At 40.5% G+C, this 23,457-nt stretch overlaps 1 protein-coding gene across 12 annotated transcripts in view; it reads right to left on the bottom strand.

Annotated features, from left to right (window-relative positions):
* The window catches only part of DPF3 (double PHD fingers 3), a 159,550-nt gene that overhangs the window by 54,742 nt on the left and 81,351 nt on the right, over positions 1–23,457 (bottom strand). For 8 of the 12 annotated variants that reach the window (XR_003570733.1, XR_003570734.1, XR_003570736.1 and 5 more), the window contains exons 4-6: positions 5,190–5,317; positions 1,143–1,238; positions 82–120 (exon numbers count right to left, since the gene is read on the bottom strand). Coding sequence is in view for 8 of the 12 variants with exons in the window: in XM_027879642.1 (XP_027735443.1) it covers positions 82–120; positions 1,143–1,238; positions 5,190–5,317 (263 nt within the window). In the remaining 4 variants the exon portion in view is untranslated. The remainder of the gene's footprint in view (positions 1–81; positions 121–1,142; positions 1,239–5,189; positions 5,318–23,457) is intronic. The other 4 variants (XR_003570735.1, XM_027879643.1, XM_027879645.1 and 1 more) reach the window with 1 other exon arrangement.

The raw sequence follows: 23,457 nt of genomic DNA, 5'->3' as shown, positions 1-23,457 counted from the left end.
AGTACAATCAAGCTTGTGTGCATGTATTGATTCTATCTCCTGGTTTTGGTTACTGGTTCATACAAATTTTCTGAAACTTACATTTTTCTGGAAAATTTTTTTCCAGGTGGGGGTCTTTGGCTAAGAAAGAAAGAAAGAAAGAAACTGGTTCAGGTGATTTTGAGAATAAGGAAGGTGAAATATATACTTATCCAATTATTAAAGTGCTTTGATCTTATATTAAAGGACTTAAGCTCCAAAATAAAGAGGAGCAGAAAACTGAAACAACACAACAACAGAAGAAACCAAAAGAGAGGGTCTGATGCATAAGTACATTGTGAGTATTCAATGTGATTTCATGTCTCTCATTCAAAAGTCATTATTTTCTGCTCATTTGGCCTAAAATGTGGCCCTTCTTGCTTGACTTCTATAAGCACATCAAAAGGTTTGTCTAGAGCTCCTGTGCACCTGCAGGATCCACTGGAGCCAAAGAGAGATGAAAATGCTCAAAACTTCTGAGAATTGTGTTCATTTAGATGCCTGGCTCATGGGGCCAAAATTGAAAATGTTGATTCCAAGTTTTAAAATGTTGGCCTCATTACTTGACTGATACCCTGATGAATTGTGAAGACATCTTAGGTAAAAGAAGGGACACAGAGTCCCCTAAGGATAAAATATTGCCCATTTTAAGCAAATGAAAGATTTGCCATGGGCTCAAGAGGGCCAACGTCAGCCACAAAATGCTACCCTGGAGAAAGCTGCAAAACTTATTAACATAATTCAAGTTACTTTACTTAATACATTTTTGGCTGTCATGACTGAATTTGTTGCTTTTCTGTAATTAGTAAATGTTGTTTTAAGGAGCATTGTAATAGCAGGATATCATCATAATTATTACAGTTTACAATTGTAAATACAGCTTTAAAATAAATTTCCCCCAACTTTTTACTCTCAAAATAGTCTTTTTTGCCTTGGTTATTCAAAAAAATAAACTAAAAAAAAATATTAAAAATCTATCACCATATGACTGAAAATTACTATAATATTATCAATATTATATATTCATCAATACACATTTTGCATATATAATACACATAAAAAACATACACTAGAAAGCAGAGGTTTGTTGTCTTCCCTTCCATTCCAATAAATTCTCCACCTACCCGTCCTCTAGGCCTGTTCTTTCGTTTTGGAATATCTTCTTCCAAGTCTTCTTCCTCATTCACTTCATCTGCATTTTCATCATTTTCTAAAACCCTCTGTAGTTGAACAATAAACAGGAATGGTTAGAAGAGGAGAGGAAGACACATACAACCAACTTCTGCTCCTCACCCCAGAGACTGTGGGTTATTACAGTTGATATAATGTCAAATTGGATCCCAGTACCACTATTTCTTTCCACTAAAGCAAAATTTGTTTTTCCTTTCCACCCTCAGAACTCCAGGGAGTTCTTATTAAAATATACTACTGACATCAGTCAACTAGAAAAAAAGGTTCCTAGGAAAAAAGAGGGGCATCACTGAGCACCAGTATTCCAAGATGAGTGTTAGTATGCATAACTACAGGCCCTGCCTGGGAACTTGTTTGCATGGGTTTTTTATTTTCATTTCTTGGACCTTCAATTGTTTTGTCTTCCTTAACATTGAGAATGCACTTTAAGGATACAAGAATTCAGTGTTTTTCTCCTCAGTATCCCATAATCTTCTTTCTTTAGCAAAAATAGAGAAAATTCCTCCATATATTCCAGAATGGATCTAGAAAGCAATATATTTCGAGGCTTGCACCACAGTTACAACCCTAATCCAGAAGCAGGAGGGTTGCTGCATGAGAATGATGAGGAATTAGAGGTTTCATCGATGTTAACAAGACCAATAGCAATAGTTTCTTCTACTAATTATTTAATAGGAACAATACTTCATCAGCTCATATAGCTGTGAGATGCCTGGACCATGGTATTTCAATCCTTTTAATTTGATCTTTTGAAATGTAATCTCTGTAGAGCCAAACACAGGCTGGCCATCCTGCATGAAAACATGCACAAGTCAGACATGGACAGACAAAGGCAAGACAAATCATCACAACACTGATGTTGGAAGACATCCCATTGAAATGCCCTCGACCCTCGACGTGTCTGCTAGAAATACAGAAATGGGCGGCAACCACTCCTGCTATATATGGTGGTGTGCCATTTTCCAAGGTACTAATCTGGAATCACTAACCTTTGCCATGCCAACATTCATTTAAATTGCAACTTGCAGCCATGACGCAGATTCAAATTGGTGACATTAAACTGATGGGGGGGGGGGGCTTCAGTCTTACTGTATTTGTCCCTTCTCTAATTTCTACTTGAGAGGTATTTGAGAGCCAAAAGAGGGAGAATGGGAGCAAACCACAGTTTCTCTCTCTCCTTTCTGTATACTTCAAGCACTAAATTCTGAATTTGTGGGAAAGAATACAACAGAAATGTCACTTTTCAAAAGTTCTTTATTTGGAAGACCAACTAGAAAAGTTTGTTCTTATCTGATCAGCTAAATTTCTAAGACTAATACTGGTCAGTGCGTTTTTTTTTAAAACTACTAACAACTTTTAGAACATGGCAAAGGATCAAGTCTCTATCTTATTTTTCCTTCTTTTTTTAAATCTCAAGAGGCTATTAATGAGGTCAAACTGTACAATTTCACATAATACTACAGTATTAAATACTAGATGGTGTAAAACTTAAGCACGTTCCAGTTCTGCACATGTAAAATGTTCCTTCAAAATTCATACAATTGCATACATTAATTGACTTCATCTTAGGAAACTGAAGCACTTGAAAAACTTTGTACATGAGGAGACTGTAAGAAATTTAAGAATGTATGTAAGAAAATAAGCAAATATGTATGTAAGAAAATAAGCAAACTTACTGATATAAGTTTTTATTTTTACATTGTTTCCTATCTTTAAGTATCTCAGAAAAAAAACAAACAGGGGAAACCTGTTTATATGCTGGAGGGGAAGAAGCTAGTTTACAGCAGTAATACTACGCAAGGGTTAAGAAAAATATTACAAACCACTTTTTTCCTTTAAAATTGAAGAACCAATTTAGGAAAGAGATGATAAGTAACGAAGTGTGAATTTGGTGAGACTGCCAGGGTAATGACTTTAATACTTGATTGCAGGGGCATAACCTTTCTGATGCATGGTGAAAAGGCTATTCTAACCTTTCTCCAGCAAACAATGGAGACACACGTTCAATACAAATTTAATGTAGGGCAAAATCCTCAACCCCATTAAATACCAACTGTACAGGAGGTCCCAATGACTGCACCTATTTAGGGGGGGGGAACACTTATTCTTTTTAGCAGAATAACTTTTCCAATTCTGTCTGTCTAAAACTCTGTACTTTAGTGCAGCTAAGCACCAAGTTGTCTTCTCCTGACAGATACTACGAATTGGAGAGCGGCTGGGTCTAATGTGGGAATTACAATTATGTCTATCCCACCTCCTCACTCTCACCACCACTGAGGCTGGGCCCTTTAAAGCACAGACAAGTATGCAAAGGAACAAAAGGGAGATTTGTGTTCTCTTATTTGTCATACCGATAAAAGCACTGATTGTGATTTTGATCTGGTACAGTCTAGTTGCCAGGTGCCAAAGTACACACTGAAAGCTGGCTACTAGTAAAGGCTTTGGCAATCATTGTTCTATAGAACTGAATCCAGATAAGCTGTGCTTGCATTAAAAAAGGCAGCAAGACACGCTTTTTGCATCTGTTCTGATGAAACTAGCACCCAGGTGACAGGTCACAGTTACAACAGTTTAGCAGATTTTTTTTTTGCACTCCCTCCCTGCTCTGCAATGCCTGGATTTGTGTCAGTTCCACCATCTCTGAAGTCTCTTTCATTGCACTGCTGCTGGGGATAATTCGGAAGCTCAGATCACACAGCAACATTCAAAGACACTTGTCAATCTCGAAAGGATACTGCACTGCGACTTTTTGTGGCCTAGGAAGCAGGTATAAACAGCTCTTTGGTTATAGCTCTCAGCTTGGTAGACGCAGATACACTATTGAAGAAGTAAATGCAGAGAAGGCCTCATGCCAAGCTTTTCTCCATTCCATAAACATGGGGTGCTTTCTCTTTGATGGATCTCCTTTACCTGTGTAACTGGGAATGGGAGAGCTAATTTTGCTGCCCCTACATATGCGAAATTTCTAGCAAATAGAGCAGTAGGACTGAGCTCTAAGTAATACAGATTTGTTGCCCATGCTCTTGTTTCATTTGGCATGGGACCACCCCCGCAAATTTTCAGTAGTTTTAGGAGTAGATGCAATATGTTGTACCTCAGCCAAAATTACCAGGGTTGGCACATTGCTAATAACTCTCACTAAAATCCCCGTAAAAGACTCATAGCACAGTGGTGGTTTAGCATCACCAAAGATATGCTGCTATGGGAGAGGCTCACTTTCCTAGTGATTAAAGATGCCTTTAAGAGTGGTCCCTTATATTAGCTGAATTCCTTCTATGACAGACCTACAATTGTATTTCTACTTCTAATTGTTGAAGGACGAAATGAAATCTTGACAAATAACTTTCAAACCATAATGCATGTGAAGAGGCAATATTTCTCATACCTGCATCACTAATAACTGAGATAATTAGGGTTATGACTTTTTAAATTATTTTTCTTGTATACCTCCAGAAGATTACTTAGTATTAAAAAAACAAACAAATAACAAAACCACAAAAAACCACCAACCACAAACAAACAAAAACAAAAACAAAAACAATCAAAAAAAAAAACCACCCACAACCCCCCCCCACAAAACAGGGAAGGCAATGAGGTGTTTTTGTCTACAGTCAGCAGCTGTGAATCCAAATTCAAATCCACGTCCAAATTCACTTTAAATGTGAGGCACTAAAATTCAGCTTCTAGTTGGGACCCATTTCTGCTTGTCAGTTTAATATGTAATTATCTCATAGTGCTCCAAAACAAATTCCAACAAAAGAGCTGTGCAGACACAGTCAAACAACAGAGATTCTTGTGACAGGGCAAGTGTATGAGATCCTGAGTTCATTTTGAGCATCACAAAGTAGCACAAAGGCTTGGCAGTAGAATAATGCATCTATCAACAGATGCACTGTTCTGCCACAGGACAAAAGACTGCTAGACTTAGAGACAAATGGTAAAATCTAGCCCTGATGTCAGAGCATGGTGCTCTCGCTTACCTGGATTTCTTGTATAGTGTCTTCCTCTTTAGTGTCTGTTTTTTTCTCTATTCCCTCTCCACGCAGCAAGGCTTCCAGAGTTGTACTTTCTGAGGTGAACCCATCTTTTTTCAGAGGCAGATCAACTTCTGAAAAACAAAACACACTCACTGTATGTGTCTCCCCCAAAGAGCTAACAAGCAGAAGGACAGAGATGTCAAGCAGACAACTAACAGACTTTCAAGCTTTTTTCTATCTTGAAGGAGAGTTCTTCAAGTTTGTTGAACCGCTAAGGATCTCCATATAAGATTCACTTCTGTCTTACTGAAAAGCTGATATCTTTTCAATTGCTATGCTTGCTTACAGGGGAAAAAAACATTGGACATACTGTATCAGGAGGAAATAAATGGGGGACAGGGGAACTCTGTGTGAACTCCCTATGCTTCAAAGGAACAATAAAAACAGGACTTTCTAAGAACTGAAAGAAAAAAGATGAAGAAACTGATCTCCTGAAGAAGGAAAAAGTGTAAAGCAAGTTAGCATCTGGCACAATTTATTCAGCATAACTTCAACCCTCATTCTTCCACACCAGGGCATGTTCCACATGTGGGAAAGCATAAAGCTTGTATGTGGGGCCAATGCTGAGAACCTACGTAGAAAAACAAAGCTATGTGCCTTGAATTTTCATGTAACATTGACTAGATAAAATCTCCAGTTGGCTTTAAATGGGCCTACACCAGTGAAGAAACGCAGTCAGCAAAGTTGCCCATGAAACAGGACAACACCCAACCACTGCAGAAAGAGCCAAAGGCTGGCTCAGAAACAGGCTGAAGGCACTGGGCTCCACAATCTGCGGGTTTACGAGAAAGCTTGATGCAACTTGCTGTACAAGCAAAGTAACAGAGCCTTATTTCCCTTTCAAATGCTGCTACTACATTATGAGGCAGCAGACAGGCAAATACAGCACGTTAATTTTAGCAAAGTGTTAACATACACTTAGTGAAAAACTCAGTTTTCCTTGTAGATCCTGGCCTCTACCCCACTCATGCAGGGATTCATTCAGAGCAACCCTGTGGCAGGGAGACATCCTACACAGCTCTTTACTTAGCAATGCCACCTATGGATTTCTCAATTATTCCCTCCCTTCTAAAATGAGTTCCTTCCCCTAGGCCAATATATTTACAAATAATAATGTACAGGACTGATGCTCACAAATCAGCATCTGGTGTCCTTATTTCACAGCTCTGTCCACTTCTCATCCTTTAGGACTGTGTTTTGTTCCCCAATATGCCTTTAGCTGCCTTCCTTTCTATCACCATGAGCTGTAAATTCTGCAGGGCAGAAATTCATAGGGTTTTAAAGTCCAAAATCACTCCTGCAATCCAAATAATGAATGAACACTTCCACCTGGGACAGTAAAATATAATCTGTTTCTTGGGGGTAATTGCATCCCAGGAATATATTTGTTCTATATATGAAAAACTCTTAGCCAGCAAATGATTCAGGGTCCCTGAATGCTTGCTCCAGTCTTCTGAAGAGAGAGAGCACTGCTCAGCCAATAACCACAGAAAATCCAGCAAAAATTCCAGGAAAAGCTATTCTATTCATGGAGGGAAAGGCTGACTACAAACTATGCAGAAAACCCAAATCATTGGGATTTTAGAGGAAACTCCCAGGACAACCCACACAATGGGATGGGATCAACTGTGAATTGATTCCCCTTCTCATCACAAGGAGCTCTATTCAATCAGGCCTCTGTTTTCAGCATTAAACTCTACACACCCACCCCATTATGGCCTCTTCCCCAACTTCTCCCTTACTTAAGCTATAAAAAAGACAGAGAAGTCAAAAAAGGATCATACAGATTGAATTTCCCTGTTGAACTACTCGTACCTCCCTCTGGATCCAGACATTTCAATAGAAAGAAGGGATTTTTGTCTTGATTTATGTGCAAATCCCAACACTTGAATCTGAAGTCACTAAGGAACCTCCATAATCATTTCTGGCTGTGGGCTTGGCTTGGTTTCAAAGTCCTGTTTTGGGGTGCAAAAGGGCATTTGCTCAGTATATCCTTGTGGGACTGCAAAACCCAAGGGGTCATCATACGTTCAGTAAGCAAAGAAGCTTCAAGTAAGCTCAAGGGCACTGGAAACAAACGTCTTCCCTGTGACAAACTATGTCTGTCTCTGGATACCAATACATACATCAGATGAATTCATTAGAAAAGGAAATGAGCAAGGAAGGGCTAAGGAATAGGTAGAACATATAGGAAGGTAAAGCTACTCCCTACCCAGAGATATTGAACATTAAGTTTGATAAGAGGGAAAGGTAGGTTTTAATATCAAAAATGGGTAGCAGTCTTTAATAGGCAAGTTTGTTCTGTGTGCTGCTGCTACTTCCCAACGGCAGCACTCCAGGAGGAGTTTTCATCCAAAAGTCTCAGAGCTTTTTCTAATTACTAAATTTAACATCCCACTGACAAGGCGTTGTAAGGTAATATTTTTATTCAGTTTACCAATGGGGAGATTGAGTCACCAAGAAGTTAAGTTAGTGAGTAAGGAACACCGCAAAAGAAACCTCAGTGTAGCTGCCTCCCATTTGCCCACTAAGCTGACTGCCATTCTGCTCCATTTTCTACTCCGCTGGTAGCATCTATGAATCCATTTTGCTCCTAAATAACTCTAGAAAGTGGAAATGGCAGAGGCTATCTTATCTGGAATGTAAAGTTTACAGTATAAAAACCTTCAGAGGTCCAAAGACAACCACATAGTAATTAATTCAATCTTTGTAATGAATTCAGTCTTTCCTGGAAGATGGCTAGTCTGTAAAGGATAGAGTAATGAAGAAGGGAGTTATGTTTCCAAACCAGTTTTTGAATCCCCAGAGATTAAAGTCTTCAAAAATTTAAAAGATACTTCAGTCACTCTACAGAAAGAGTTAAACTCTACTAGGGATCATTAAATTCATCTGAGTGAGTTCAACAGTTAAACTATGGTTTGAAAGGAGTGCTTCACTTTGTTTACTGTCAGATCCCTTGTTCTGGCTATGAGATAGGAAAAAATAGAAGTTCCTGAACAAATTTTTTTGTAATTTCTTTTTATTCCTCTCCTTTCAAGGATAAACAGTCACAATTTTTCTATTACTCTGCTGTGGGAAGCTTTCCATATGGTCCTGACAAACCTCTCTAAACTTCCTCTTATTACACACTAGTCTTCCCAAGATAGACCAGTACTGCACCCAACATTTTCAGAAGAAATCACATATCCCATTCAAACAAATGAATCACAATATTCTTTAGCTTACTCCTCAGGCTGTGTCTTGCAATGACCAAGCTGCATACTAAGCAGAAGAATTAGGAACCTTGTAATGGAAACAAGAACTCCCATATGGAATACATTCAAACACACAGGTATTATATTAAAATGTCAATCCCTCTGCCCACTCACCAAGCACATTCACATCTCCCTGAGGAGGCCAGCACAGACCTCCCCAGCCACTATCACTCTAAATAACTTTGTACTATGTGCAAATCTGTGGTTTAAAAGGTATTGCCACTCTCTAGCTTGTTCATTAATACATTACCCAACACTGGACCAAGCACTAAACCTCAATGCACCAGCTGTTAGCCTTTATCTATAACGAAATTTCTTTCTTTCATTATCTTTTATTCTGAAAGTTTTGACCCAAGACAATGCTTTGTTTCTCCTTGTAGGCCTATTACATGCCAAAGGTCTTAAGAAAGTCTAAGAAAATTGTTGACCCCCTTTCCTATTAGTTATTTCGGTATCATATAAAGAATTTTAAGAAACTAGTGAGACATGCTTTTCCTTGGTAGGAAAAAAAAAAAGTAGTTGGCTGGAACCTCCTATATCATCATTTTCCAGGTGCTTTCCTGATTATACCTAATTACTGTTTCAATCAATTTCTCAGATGTTCATGTAGAATTTATGGGTCTTTGAATCACAGCCAAATCCTTTTAAAATATAGGTAATAACATTTGCTACCCACTAATTGTTCCAAATTCTTTCTATTGTAACTTCTAGTTTATATCACAAGCTCTTCTTCAAACATTGCAATATCAGAGAACATAATCTTTATTACAAGTAATAACTACTAGTAAAGGCACTATAATTAAAACTTACTCTGTTATATAAAATTTTTAAGAAGATTTGTATATAAATTTCCTTTTGAATAGTATTGCAAATGCAGTAGCACATGGTTAATGTAGGAGATGCAGGAACTAGTCAGAACTATACAAAATAGAAGTGTCAAATCAACAAAAATCACCAATGAAAAAATAATGTTATTTAAGAATCCTTCCTGTTTTAGTAAACTATGGTATTACTGGTGTCACAGCTAAATATTGTGCATATATTATAATTCAAATATGTGTGTGTGCATATAATTAAAATTTATGTTTCTTAACTTGGCAGAGTCCCTTTCATAGTGATTAAATTAACATGGTTATTTCTGCTTACCAGCTCAGTGCAACAACCTCTCTATTTATCAAGGTCCTTAGATTGTGATGGTAGAATCTGAACGAGGACCCATGCCAGCATCATTCCTGTATCTGCTTTCTATTGAACTGCTGCCTCCAAAAGAAGCACATTTTCACAAATCCTACAAAATGGTGGGCTTTTTCAAGTTTTGATTCACCAAAATAGCAAAATAGCTGCAAATTCTTGTCCTTAAATAAGCTACATTTGGTTTACAATGCATTGGGAGCTAAGCAACTTTTCAGTGTCTCTTTGAAACATAAATTAAAAACAATAATCCCTTTTTCTATACAGTGCAATGTATTTGTTTTATAATGGATCATTTCCATCTCCACAGTAGCAGCTGCCACCCAAACCATCATCTCTGTGCACTCGTAAGCAGCTCCACTTCCAGTTCTAATTGGGAACAGAGATACTTATTGGGTGAGTTCCAGCGTGATCTATCACGCCAGAGACAGCTACTATGCAAACCAAAGCAATCCAGCTTCCAAAACCCCTCTTAGACAAACACTGACTTTGCACATAGATTCTTGCATTTTTGTTTCTTGATGCCATTTTTTTGGAACATAAAAAGTGCCAGAGGAAACTACATATTAAGAGTTCATGAAGTGATGTTTAAGATGGATAAATCCAAGGATATTACCTTAATAACCACTGCCTCTTTAAAATGACATAGGTGGTCTAAAAAAGCCACCTAATTCACAGCAAACAGAACTACTGCTGAGTGAATGCAGCCACTAAGCTCATTAAGAGGATGTGGCAGGATGTGTCTGAAAGTGCAGTGCAGTGGCTCAGCAAGCAATTAAATCCCATGACAGTTTAAAATGAGTATCTATCAGTGTCACAAGAGTGTGAAGCCTCAGCATCTCCGCTGTTCCCACCCCCAGCGTTTTATTTATTATGGCGTATTGGGAACATGGGAAGTCAAAAAGATTATAATGAAGTATGCCATATAAAAACCAGATTAAGCCTGCTCTTCTTTGGGGAAATATGCAGAGAGAGAAGCTGTCTGTTAGCTGTCGAGTTTGCAAAAGATACCATCTTTTGGGATGGTGCTCTCTGCCAGCAGACAGAGTGCCCCAGGGGAAATGGTGGTGAAAAACCCAGACAAGCAGCATCCATCCATCCATCATACGCTCATCTCCACATCTCCAAGGCACAAATATAGCATTAGAGTGCAAAGGGTGGGGGCATGGGGGATGGAATCCCTTAAGAAAGAAAGGGGAGACAATGCCGTACGTGAATAGCTGGATTTTGTAGCTTTTCTGTGTGTGCACAACCACACTCTCCTTAACTTGTTTGCTTGCTTGCTTGTTGTATTCATGGCCAGTACAGTGACTTGTTAGCATCCTTAGAATTGATACATTCACAGCAGCAACCAGAACCAGGTATAGTAAAGGCAGGGCTCTGCAAGCTTTGTTTTGTAAGCTGCCTCTGCCAGCACAGCACAGTATGGACCTTCATTCCTTCTGCAGACCTGGATCTTCAAAACCCTTCTTTCACTGCGCCATATCCTGTTGTTTCAGGGGCTTTATGTTATACTTTAATCCTGACCTTCCACCATCCCTGCTATCCCACCCTTTTCTCCCAACACTACTGCAATTCAGCACCCATCTGTAGCAAACTTGTCACTGCCAGTTCTACACATACAGAACCTCCTGTCAGCCCAGCCCTAGGCCTCCCCTGAGACAGATTACTGATAACACAGACTCTCACAATGAGTCCATAAAGCCAAACAAATGTCCCTATCAAGTAGTAAACATCAAATTCCCTGTATTTTTAATCCAAGTTGCAATATAGCCATGGCTATACTGGAGGTTGTAAGGCTACTCCAGTAACTCTTCGTCTCTCTCATCAATCCCACTCTAAACTCATGTTATATTATTGCTTTCTCAGTGGAAACTGGGCCATGGTGAGTACAAAGACAATGATAAACCACTTACAGAAGGAAGACTACTTGAAAAAAAGAGAGTATTTGTGCCTCAGAAACAAACCATTTTGTTTGAAAAGAATAGTTTGGAGGAGCCTCTGCCATTAAGCAAGAAGTCCTCTTCAGGTTGGAACCATGAGTTCCTGTAAAGCTCTGAAATTAATCTTAGTAAAAACTTGTTGCAAATTTTGGCCATGCTGAGGCGTGCTCTAGGGAGCACTGGGAGATTGGAAAATCCCAATATCTCCCTAGCACCTCCTCCTACAAAGTCGCTAGTCTCATGGATGAGGTTGGAGGAGAGTAGAGGGCAAGAGGAGAAAGTGAAGACAAATGAAGCTCTGATATGGATGGGATTGTACACTTTCACTCTTTAGCCTGGGTATAACTGCAGAAAAATCAGAAGACAACTCTAATAGAGGGATCCAAGGGAAGGCTCCTATCAGCCCCTAGTTAAAAAATGTCCCAGGAGGCTACAAGACAACAGGAGGAAGAAAAAAGGCTGCAGAACACTGCAGAAAACATAAGGTTAAGCATTGTTTAGTTTAACCCACTATCAAATTGGACTTTACAAGCAGCTATATTTCTTTGACAGACTAGAATGCCTCTATAAAATCTCTCAATAAAAAAAAAAAAAACCAATTAAAAAAAACACCACCCAACAAAAACTATCCCTCCTGTCAGCTGTCTCTTGGAAGTTCTCTACAGATTTATTTTTCAGCATAGATATAAATCATTGTCACATATAATACGCTGTACCTGCTTCTCAAAGACCGCCAAATTACAATATCATATTAAATGCCGGATCAAGTAACTAACCTCAGGGCTCAAATCGTCTCCTTTCAGGAACATCTCCATTCAGTAGCATTTTTATAGCACTCATTTGTGTTCTGGTCACTCTTGCATTTGTGTTCTAGACGGGCTTACAATGCACCAGGACTTCTGCAGCATCGGGCAATGCTGTTGGCAATGTTGACAGACAGAGGCAGGGTAACTGATATATATATAATTTATAGAATTTATAGAAAATTCCTAAGTAAAAATCCTTTTCCTTTGGGCTTTGCATAACCCTAACAGGGTTTCTGGTCTGTTTGGAATAAGATAATAACTTGGGCTACCTATCTGCAAGTGGTCATATAGAATCATTCACACAGAGAGATGATGGGCTTTTTGATCCATCCAAAGAACCAGAATCTGATTATTAACCAGATAGCTATCAGCAAACACCAGTTCCCCCACACCACACAAGTGGGACAGTCACCCCACACTGCACACTCCACAAAGGGTAACAGGGAGTGGACAACCACTGCAAACAACTGTACTATATATGACAGAACTGGATAAAAACAGTTGTACCAAACGCAAACTCATACATAAATCATGTGTAAAGCCAGCCATGCCAACTTTGCTGCAAATTTTGTGAGATTCTGCATAGCTTCTCTTCCTTATCGAGGACAGTGGAGGGGATACCTTTAGTAACAGATAAATCTCTGTAATGCAGTTATCTCTCAGCTGCAGTGCACAAGCATCCCAATTAATTCAGTCCAGGCCTAGCAGAGCCGGCACTAAGCCAGAGCTGATAAACCTGCCAAAGCCAATCTGAGCCCTGCAGTGATTCTTGGGAACCTGCTCTGTGCTTTCTGGTGCTCTGGACTGAGGGGGTTTACGTGCTCTGCTCTGGCTGCCTCCACATGGTGTGGCAGCTCCACTAACAAGGCCTTTCTAACACTCAGAGTCCTGGGGAGCAGAGACAGAGGCAGAGACACCCAGTCACCTCTGAAGGCACCAGCAAAGGTGCAGCAGGGCTTCTTAGCACCACTCAGATTCCAGGTGTCCAGGTCCTGATCCTGCATGTGGGAAGACAGTGCTCTGCATGCCAGGCAGGCCTGGGAAGCAGGACAGCAACACTCACACAGCACGGCATCTGAGGGTCAGCCGTGCCAAGCAGAGCTGTTTCAGCATCCCTGGCTTGGTGAATACTGAACCTGCATAAACCAATGAAGAACAGAAAGGCCACAGCAAAGTGGCAGTGTTTTTAGAATAGGGAGCAACCACCCCAGATGCTGCTCTTGGCATCACTGCTGCCTCACCAAGTGATCCTGGGCCAAATTCTAAAAGAGATACCCTTGGGTTTCCGTAATCTGTCAAATGGAGATAGTCTTCACCTATCCTCTGGGGTTTGATAAAGCTTGTTTAATATTCACAAGCATTCAGGCATTCAAACAAAATGCACCAAAAATGTAAGGTGCTCATACGGACTCTCACAAAGACATGTTTAAACTCATTTTCTTTCCAGTCAAGAAAAACACTGAAAAAGTAAGACTATTCCCAGAGATACCAGATTTCAGTGGCCAATTCACAAATTCCAAAAAATGAAGATAATATTTACTCATGTGTTAGGACTCATCTGACCGATGAAGCTATAGAAGTGAAAAATGTTATTATAAGAAGGGAGGCTTGTAATAGAAAAATTGCTTGAGATGCCAGTAGGTATCCTTTCAGAAATGGGAAAGAACAAAGCAAATTATCTCTGAGATGCTCAGATCTCTTGCCACAAAAAGGCAAGCAATTCCAAGAGGCCTATAAAGGGTTTAGACAAAAAGGTGAACTCTAGAATTAATAACAGAATGGTAAACAGGAAGATTAATGGCACCAGAGAAAATGCAGATGGTGAAGCCGAGCCTGCAGGCTCAGCAAGACTCTGAATAGGGAGGGGGAAAAAGGCAAGGTGTAAACAAGGTGACCTTCAAAGCCACGGGAATGCCTGCCAACAGGCCAGCCAGAGGGCATCCCAAGACACAGATGTGCCATCTGGGGTAGGCTGTCTCATGACAACCTGAACAAGATTTGTCTTTTTCAGATTTTGCAGGGAGGCAAAATGTGTAGTGGCAGAAAATATTACCATTCATTCAAAAGAAGCACAATTAAATGCACAGGTTATAAAAGAATGCCATCCATTTTGTAAAGAAAATACAAAAGAATTCCCTGAATATCCCCACTCAGAAAGGTCTTGTGCCCACTTGTAAAGCCTGCTCATGTAAGATGTGGGGGAAGAGAAACTGGTTTTTATCAAACAAATGTTTTCCTTGAGGGTTTATGCTTTGGGTTCATGGTAAAAGGAAAAAAAAACCAAACAAACAAACCACAAAACAACACCTCAGCAGCTACTGCAAAGCAGCTCTTTAAACCCATGATGGTATAAATCTCCCCCATCTTGGCATAAGTCTGCTCACTCCAGATGGCACATTTGGGTTGAGAGCAGGTAAAGATTTCTCAGGGAGCTCTATGTCCGGTATTTGCTTTTACAGTTCCCTTTCTCTGTCTCAGAGCTTAGTTGGTCCCTGTGTGTGGCTAGGAAATCTCAGTCCTTTGCCTACAGTAAAAAGTGGGAGACAGAAACCTCCTACCACTGTTCTGCAGGGGAGCCTGGCTCTTTCAGGCCTGATGCTTAGATCAGTGTGATCAACCAGAAAAATTAAAAAGTAAATGCAATCACTCATTTTTTAAAACATTAATCAACCAACACAGCGCTATGGGGAACAACACTATCCTAAATAAGCCTTCTGCAAATTAAGCCAAACATGATCTGCTACAATATCCAGAGGCAAGAATTCTAGGGGAAAACAGAATAGAACAGAACAGCTCACTGTGGAAAAAAGCTGACCCTAGCTACAGGAGTCTAGTAGGCAGTGTATTCATACACCTCTTTCCCTTTCAGCCTCACGCAAAGTACATAAAATCTGAGTATTCCAGGCAAAAACGGGCCTGTATGAGTTTAGTGCTGAAACTGGCTAATTCAGTACTAAATGTATAAGCAGACATATCTGAATGTGTTTTATTCTGATGGGCTGCATACCATTGAAGATAATGTCATGGCCTCTGGTTTCACAGTAGGAACCACAGGTGCTGCATGAGGTCAGGCAACCTGTGCAAAGCCTGGACAGCTCAGTGCTGTTGCATCAAGCAGCCTTGACTTAAGCAAGTTTGCAATCGCTGACAGGAGCTGCCATCATGGCTCTGGGCATCAGTACGTACCTTTATGCAGAAAGTTCCATCATATGGCTCTGCTGATTGCCTTTTGATTAGAACAGGAATGGAGGGATGAAGTACCCACCTGAAAACACTAACGTGGCAGTGAGGAAGGAACCAGGAAGAACAAGGGAGAAAAACATCAAGATGGAGGAATGCTACTATATTCCTTCTCATCTGCTGCAGCAAACTAGGGCATGCTTCTTCCGAAAACTGCCACAGAAAAGTCTGAGAAATGGAAGCTCTGGGCCTTGAATTATGTCTTTTCAATCTCTCTCCTTTCTCCTCTCTGCTAACAGAGAAATATTGTATACTCCTAGGTCCTGAAAAGATACATTTTCACACCTTAGACAATACAGTGACAATAGATGATAATTGGGAAGAGGGAGAGAGAGCAATGCAATGGGAAAACAAAATGAAATAGAAAATAGTTGCTCTTCTTTCCTTTCCTTCTCCTCAGTTTTCTTTTCCCTTTGTTCATCTAACATTGAGCCCAACTGAGCCAAAAGGAGCTGCCATGCTGGGCTGCAAGATTGATGGCTGCAGGCAGACTACACAGTGAAGAGACGGATGACTGGTCATTTCCCGCGATGCACTGAAAAACATCCATCCTTGCAGCCATGCTGAGCCCGTTTGTGCTCCTTTTGAAAAGAGAGATAAACACAGGCAGCCAGAGGCACCTGACTGTCCTTCTCCCTCAGAAGGACACAGCTATAGTCCTCTGGGTTCCTGGAGAAGGTCAATCTGTCCATCCCTGAACATCTGGCTGTGGGATTTGCTAACTCTCTCTCTCCCCCAGCAATCATCCATCTATTAGAGCACAGTGCAGGTTGGAAGAAAACGGTGAAGAGAATGGTGTGACAACCTCATCAATCTACCGCTACACGCTTGGCTATTTAGTTTTCTTTACACTGTTCCTAAATGTGAGGGGTGGGGGGGGGTGAGAGAATTGCTAGTGGTATGAAGGAGGGAACTGTGGAAATGGCAATGTGGATTGGAGTGAGTCCTTATGACTATTAAAATGTTGTGCATGTACTAAAGCAGTAGGGAACTAATTAAGATTCAGGATTGAAAGGCAAAACAAAAAAGTTGGATGCACTCTTGTTCCATCTGTAGCACTTGCTGAGAGTTCAGATGTACTTGGGGCATCCTCTTTAGCAGAGTAAGGTTAATTTTTTTTATTTTGCCCACTCAGATATTAACAGGAAGCTCCCTGGAAGAATATACTGTAAGTATATTTATAATGCCAGCCCTGGTATAGCAGCTTCAGAGGCACAAAGCACTTAATCCTGAGTCCTTTCTATTTAGTTAATAGTGTCTTTGTTGCTGATACTGTCCTGGTCTATAGCACTGCTCACAGATACAGCCTCTGTGTTACCAGTTCTCCTGCTGTGCTGCTACCTCACTTAAGCAATGAGCATTACATGGCAGATGTATCCGTAGCATCACTTACAAATTAGCATCACTCCAGAAATTCCTGTAACCATGAACCTCACTTTGTCAGAGTAGCACATATCTGTAACTGTGTCATTCACAGACATTGCACCAAGGAAATCATGAGAAGATAAAAGCATTCACCATCCCTCAAAAACACAAAGAAATTACTTCCTTCAGGTGTTTAAATGTAGTTTTAGCACTCTATCTGAGCCAGCTTTGAAAATTTGTCTTTTATTCCCATCATGCAACGCTCTTTATTTTAGTCCAACAAAAAAAAGGATTTTCAGCACGGATCTGTAGGACATGCATAGGATATTAATCATGACCATATGTTTTCCTAAGATATCAACCCCATACTGGCCGAGGCTAATCACATGCATTCAGAAGGGCATAATTTTCACCAAGAGGAGTAAAGTTTTCATCCTTTCTCCTACATCAAGAACCATAGCTTTAGCTGATGGAAATTGCTGCTTGCTGCAGTCTTTAATAGGACTGCCTACCTACAACAGCTAAGATCCTACCCCTAAATTGCCTGGCTTGTTAAAGGGGAACAATGCTCCAAGTGCACCGTAAGTGAAATTTCTGGTCTAGAAGACATTGCACAGCAAAGCCATTTCTATTCCAACATGCACAGCTTTGACCCTCCTTCACCCAAACAGTTCATTATTGGGAATGGATGCCATGGCAAACATTAATGGTGTCAGAATGCTGAAGCATAAACCACCTGTAATAAATTATTAGTCAATCAAATGCAAAATGCAGGGAATATTGAAATGAATCATAATCTAGCAAAAACATAGTTAATATCTCTCAGGTACAAGATGATTATGAGGCTGTAAAATGTTTACTCCAAAGAAAAGGAATGACAGGTTGAAGACTTCCACCAGGGAAGGTGGTGGAAGGATGTGGGATGTACAGGGATGTGGGAGGGGAAGCCATCATAGTCCCCATTCTACTCTCAGCAGTTCTATAAAGCTTGGCATGTAGGATTTCAAACTGAACCTTATATTGCCATTTATTGCTCATTCTGTTATATTATGCACCAGAAAAATAACTCCTATAAATATTATAGTATTTCATACTACAAAATTATTTAGATATGTGTCAGGAGAACAATAAAATATAAAAAAAATTAAATCAAATTTTAATGTAATTACATTTTTTTGCCTTTTTTTTTTTTTTAAATATATTTTCTGTTATAAAGCAGCGCTTAAGTTCTACTATACCACTGACCTGGTAGAGCAGTGACTGTATTGGGCTCTATTTTTCAGGATACTGAGTACCAAACCTGCAAGTCTGGTCCAGCCCAGTACTTTACATGTGGATTTAATTTTAAGCATGTGACAAGTCACATTAATTACTAAATGATCACTCATGTTCTTAAAGCCCAAGCTCAGGTGCTTTCCTTTGCTGGGGTTAGACAGCTTGGCATCTTATGAGACTAAGCCCTGGGGACTTGATCCTATAAACCCTTTTTCATGTGATTACCAGGGAACTCCCAGAATTACTCACATGAACACAGAAAATAGATGCAGTGAATTAGATTAAAAATACCCACTTGCTAGAATCTTGTGTCCAGTACTTGCATGTAAACTGTACTTGTGCATCACAAAAACCCTTTTGGCAATGCAGCTTATCCTTTTTCAGGTATTGTTACTGGCTATGCCTAAAAAAGTGGCAGTAGGTTTGCCAGCAAAACTGTTCAGGTTCAGTTTTAGCTGCAAGACTCCTACAGGGCACAAGGCTTCCTGTCCGCTCCTCCCCTGTGCTGGAGAGCCGATGAGCTGTGCCTTGGGGGAAATGCATCTGCCAGGTTCCAGCATTTCCCCAGGCATCGTCCCCTGGTGCTTCCCCAGCTGTTCTCATAGCCCTTTCTCCTGGTAAGTCCTGAGCTTAACTGCACTCCCTTCATTTTTGGTTAAATCTGTTTATTTCATAAACAAGTAATCCTGATGGTTACTCACAAACATCAATGTTAACTTCATAGTAAGGGGATAAATCCTACAGCATTTTACCTCTCCAGTAGGAATAACAGGTCTCCTAGAGATACAGCATTCATTGTCAGGCCTTGGCAGCTTAAGAGGCAAATGCTGAAAGACCTCTTCCCAAAGATGCATCCTAGCAGCCAGATGTAGGTCAAACACACAGTAGCCAAGAAAAGCAAAAGAGCAAAACAATGGGCTGGATCACACAGAAAGGGTGGTGGCACCACAAGTAAGCGCTCTCTCAAGCAGCCCAGGTATTACAAGCCAATGCCATTTCAGCTGCCTGAGCCCTCTGAGCTTTCCTCACATCTTGCAGATTGAGCCCCAGGAGACGACCTGCAGAAACACTGTAGAGCCTCCAAGGAGATCAACAGCATTCCTTCCATTTAATGGCCTACTGGAGTGACCGAAACATTTTTCAGAACAGCCTGGCTCCAAAGTCATCATAACTCTATTTTCACAAATATACTAAATACAGCTGAGATGACACACCAGTAGAAAAAATTACCCCTATGTGGCTGCATTGTTTCTGAAATTACAACAGCCTTGTGTCTGTGGGACACTGCACATGCAGCCTATATTCCTATTCTCAGTGCTGAGACCCAGAAAACTCAGAAAGATAGATTTAATTGTTTCCAAAATTGCCTTATCTTGTTCAGTTTTTACTGTTGCCTTAGCCTGATGGCTAGAGCCAGAGGGTTTTGGCTTCAGTGGGCTTTTGATCAAAACCCAGAGAGGTTCCAAAGCCCAGTAGCTTCTCCATGCATCTCTCTCCTAATTATGCAAACTGGCTCAGCCACACAAGAACCAGGAGTAATCCCAGGTGATTCATACAAACCATTTTAGCTAAACAACACAGTTCTCCTGGTAAAACTGTGAATATAAAATACGTGTAGTGGCCTGTTCCAGATCCCACAAATAAAAGAGAAACTATTTACACAAAGTTAATCCTGTAAATTCTACCAACATGACTGTAGAGTTAAGCAGCAGAAATAAATTTTTTGTTTTCTTGACTGGACTATTTATAGAATATTATTTGCTTTTCCAGAAATCTTTTATTTCCATAACTGCAAAATCACTGGGGGGAAAATTCCATTGAGGGGAAAATACACATTTACTCACAGTCACTGAGCCGAATTAGTCTAAGAATTTGCAGCTTATCACATGTAACAACATCCAGCACCAGCAATGTATGATTCAAAGGAGAAGTTACCACAGCACCAGGAGCCCAGACATACAGAAGTCCAGCTCACCAGTGGCCAAAACAAAGCAAGAAGAGTTACACTGTGCAAAACTTGAGATACCTTTCTAACAATTACACTGCACAGCCAGTATTGCAAAAGCTGGCTCAACAATTCACCTTGGGTGAGTCTCTTTATTTGTATATATGGGTGTGTAACAAATTACTTGTTTTTCATCACCATCTCAGTACGTATAAGCCCAGGTTGTGCACCAGAGCTGGTACACTTTCATACCAGTTTTGCAAGGCTTCATGCTGATGGCCAAAACATTTAAAGCTGGCACTTAAAAGGCTTGGCAAATGGTATGATTTATTTATTCATTCCTTTTTATTTTATTTTAAAGGTCTCACATACCCTTCCCAAACTCTCTGAAAGTATTTATTTAATATCTATTAGGCACTTCTCTGAAACAGACAAATGAGATCAATGCTTTAGCACCTCCATTTTAGATGCTGAGACAAAAAGACATTCCAGGTACTGTGCGGGGCACAGGTGATGCAAGTATGTGATAGTGTGGTAAGACTTGAAGTGCAGACGTGGGCACCTCTACTGCAGACTGGCAACAGGACAAAGATATTTCACTGCAGGACTTCTACGTCATGATTCTGTGTCAGTGAGTACATGCAGAAAGGAACAGGTCCTCTGGTATTTTTAGTGCCATGTAAGAAGAGCAAAGCAAACTTTATCTGGCCAGAGATTTGGACTAGAAAAGGTCTCTCTTGTAGTTAAGAATTTAGGGTGGTGGATGGAGATGGAATAGATTTTGGTTAGAGGTATGTCTAATAGAAAGAACCTAATTCACAAGGAGGTCCCACACTGGTGCGTTTTCTCTTGGTGACATAAAGTCACTTTTTCTAACCCAAGTCACAGCTGGATGTGTAAGTGCCTTACAGCAGCAGCTCTTGCCTGTGGTGCCATGTCCTGCTGTGAAGACAAGATTAGGGGAGAACTGCAGTCTACTGTTTCGATTCAGTAGCACTGATGGATTCATCTGTAAGCTGCAGGCTTAGCTGATGAATAAACACCTACTTAAATTTAGGCTGAAAGCCCAAAAGAAAAGGCCCAGCAGAAATCAGTATTTATTTTGGTATAAAAAAACAGCAAAGAAAAAACCCCAACACCTTCTGGCATCCCTGCTCCTTGATTTGGATTCGCACTGTAAAGCTTAATTTTATTCCCAAGTGCTATGGAAATGTGACATACACAGCTACATGATAGACCAACCTCAGGACTCAGCATGGCCAGCCTGCAGATGTGCTCTGTAACACATTGAAGGGGAACTGAAAACCATTCACACTCCTTGTCACAAAAAGTTAAGGGTTTTTTTGTTTTGTTCCACATGAAGTGGCAAAAATAAAGATGGACGAGGATGGGTGAGAATGAGATCTACTCTACGCTCAACCAGAAACGACAGGATCCATGTGGAAACACTCGGTAAAATTCTTTGACATAGATCACGCAGCTAATTCAGGTGGGGAGGTTGTCATCAGCTGCACTCTTCGACGCCGAGCTACTTGACGTTTGACCCAACGTTTGCCTGATGCTCGACCCAAACAGGTGGCCGGGCCGGTGCTTTGGCAGCACCCACCCAAACCAAATCCTGTTCCCACTAGACAATAGCTCAAGAACAGGCCGCTCCTGCCACGGGAGAGGGTCTGGGAAGCGGCCCCGCGGAGCACCCCGGCCGCCCGCGCCGGGTCCCGCTGCCCGCCGCGCCCTCTGCTGGCCCCGCCGCGCCGCTGCAGCCGCCCCGGAGCCGCCGCGCCGGCACCGCCGCTTCCAGCCCCACCACCACACACCGGGCACGTCCCACCCGAGCCGTGACAAGCGGCTGGCGGAGGAGGGAATCATAAAATCAGTGATATTTTAAAGCACCGAAGAACGTATTATAAGCAGACGACGGAAGTTTTGTTTTTTTTTCTTTCTTTCTTTTTTTTTAACACAAAGTACTCCAGAATGTAAAAGTACTTGAATAAAAGGGAGATTTTAAACAACATTTGAATTTCAAGGTTTTGGAGGGCCGAGAGAAAAAGTCGCAGAAGTTGCTGACAGGCTGGTAACCTCCATCTTACATCAGGAATACAGACCAAGTAATCAGAGAAAGAATCCTGCTCCTGTCAAATCAACTCTACCCCAAATGCAGGGTTCATGATTGCAAATGTTAATAAAAGCCATGAACAATTTAAAAAAAAAAAAAAAAAAAAAAAGCTCTACACAAAAAGTATCTTTGGTAAATTCACATCTGCAGAAATCTGTCAGAAGTCTGAACAACTGATAGATTCAAATATCCTCCTTTAGCAATATTGTATCCAATTCATCTACGTTTTCCAGACACACTTTTATTTGGCACCAGAACTGTTCTGCCAGTTATGATTCTAAGATGGTCTTAACAGACTTCAAAGAGGAGCCACAGGCAGGTTTTATAATATACCATGACTACAACCTTTAATTACAAAGAAGTTTCAATATATGTCAAAGAGCAGGAAAACTTTTTGTTAAGATATGCCTCTCCTTACAGCGTTCATAGCAAAACAACACTGCTGTCTTGTAGTACGGTACAAGAACCAATGTGTGATTGTGTAGAAATTGCTGAAATCGAAAGCGAAACTAGTCAATATTAGTTGGTCTATCTGAGAAAAAGTTATAAAAGTAAATTCTCATGAAATTAAATGTTTTGAATTATTTTTAGGCTCTAATATCTTTGAATAACACTGAGCAACAAAGGAAAGAAAAAATAATATGGGACTCAGGAGAACTGAGGTCTTTCAATGTTCTTGAGTTCAATTTCCAGCTGTACCACAAACCTCCAGTATAACTGTCATAGAAGTATTTCATTATCTTTGTCACTCATTTCTCCATTTTGGAATCAAAGTACTTCCTTCACTGTATTTTGTATATCTGGACTGTAAGATATGCTATAGTATATGATTATAGCAAAGAGCATAAGAAAACTTCACAACAACCTCTGGGATGATGATCTAACATGCTGCTTGAGTCTCTAGATGCTATCATATAAGTGATACTACTGCAAATTCTGTTCTTTGCTTTTTAATGTCATCTTAACTTTCTCTTGGTGAAGTGCCCCATCTTAAAGAGCACAGACCTCCACAGACATGCTAAGCATCTTCCACAAGAGTTGGGGGGCACTCTTCACTTCCCCTGAGACCCTTGTAC

This window comes from Empidonax traillii, unplaced genomic scaffold, assembly GCF_003031625.1.
Source record: "Empidonax traillii isolate 1590-97213 ecotype Southwest subspecies unplaced genomic scaffold, ASM303162v1 scaffold56:size2478089, whole genome shotgun sequence".
NCBI classification, from domain to species: domain Eukaryota; kingdom Metazoa; phylum Chordata; class Aves; order Passeriformes; family Tyrannidae; genus Empidonax; species Empidonax traillii.
The sequence above is the reverse complement of the archived record's forward strand: the minus strand, read 5'-3'. Positions and strand labels throughout refer to the sequence as shown.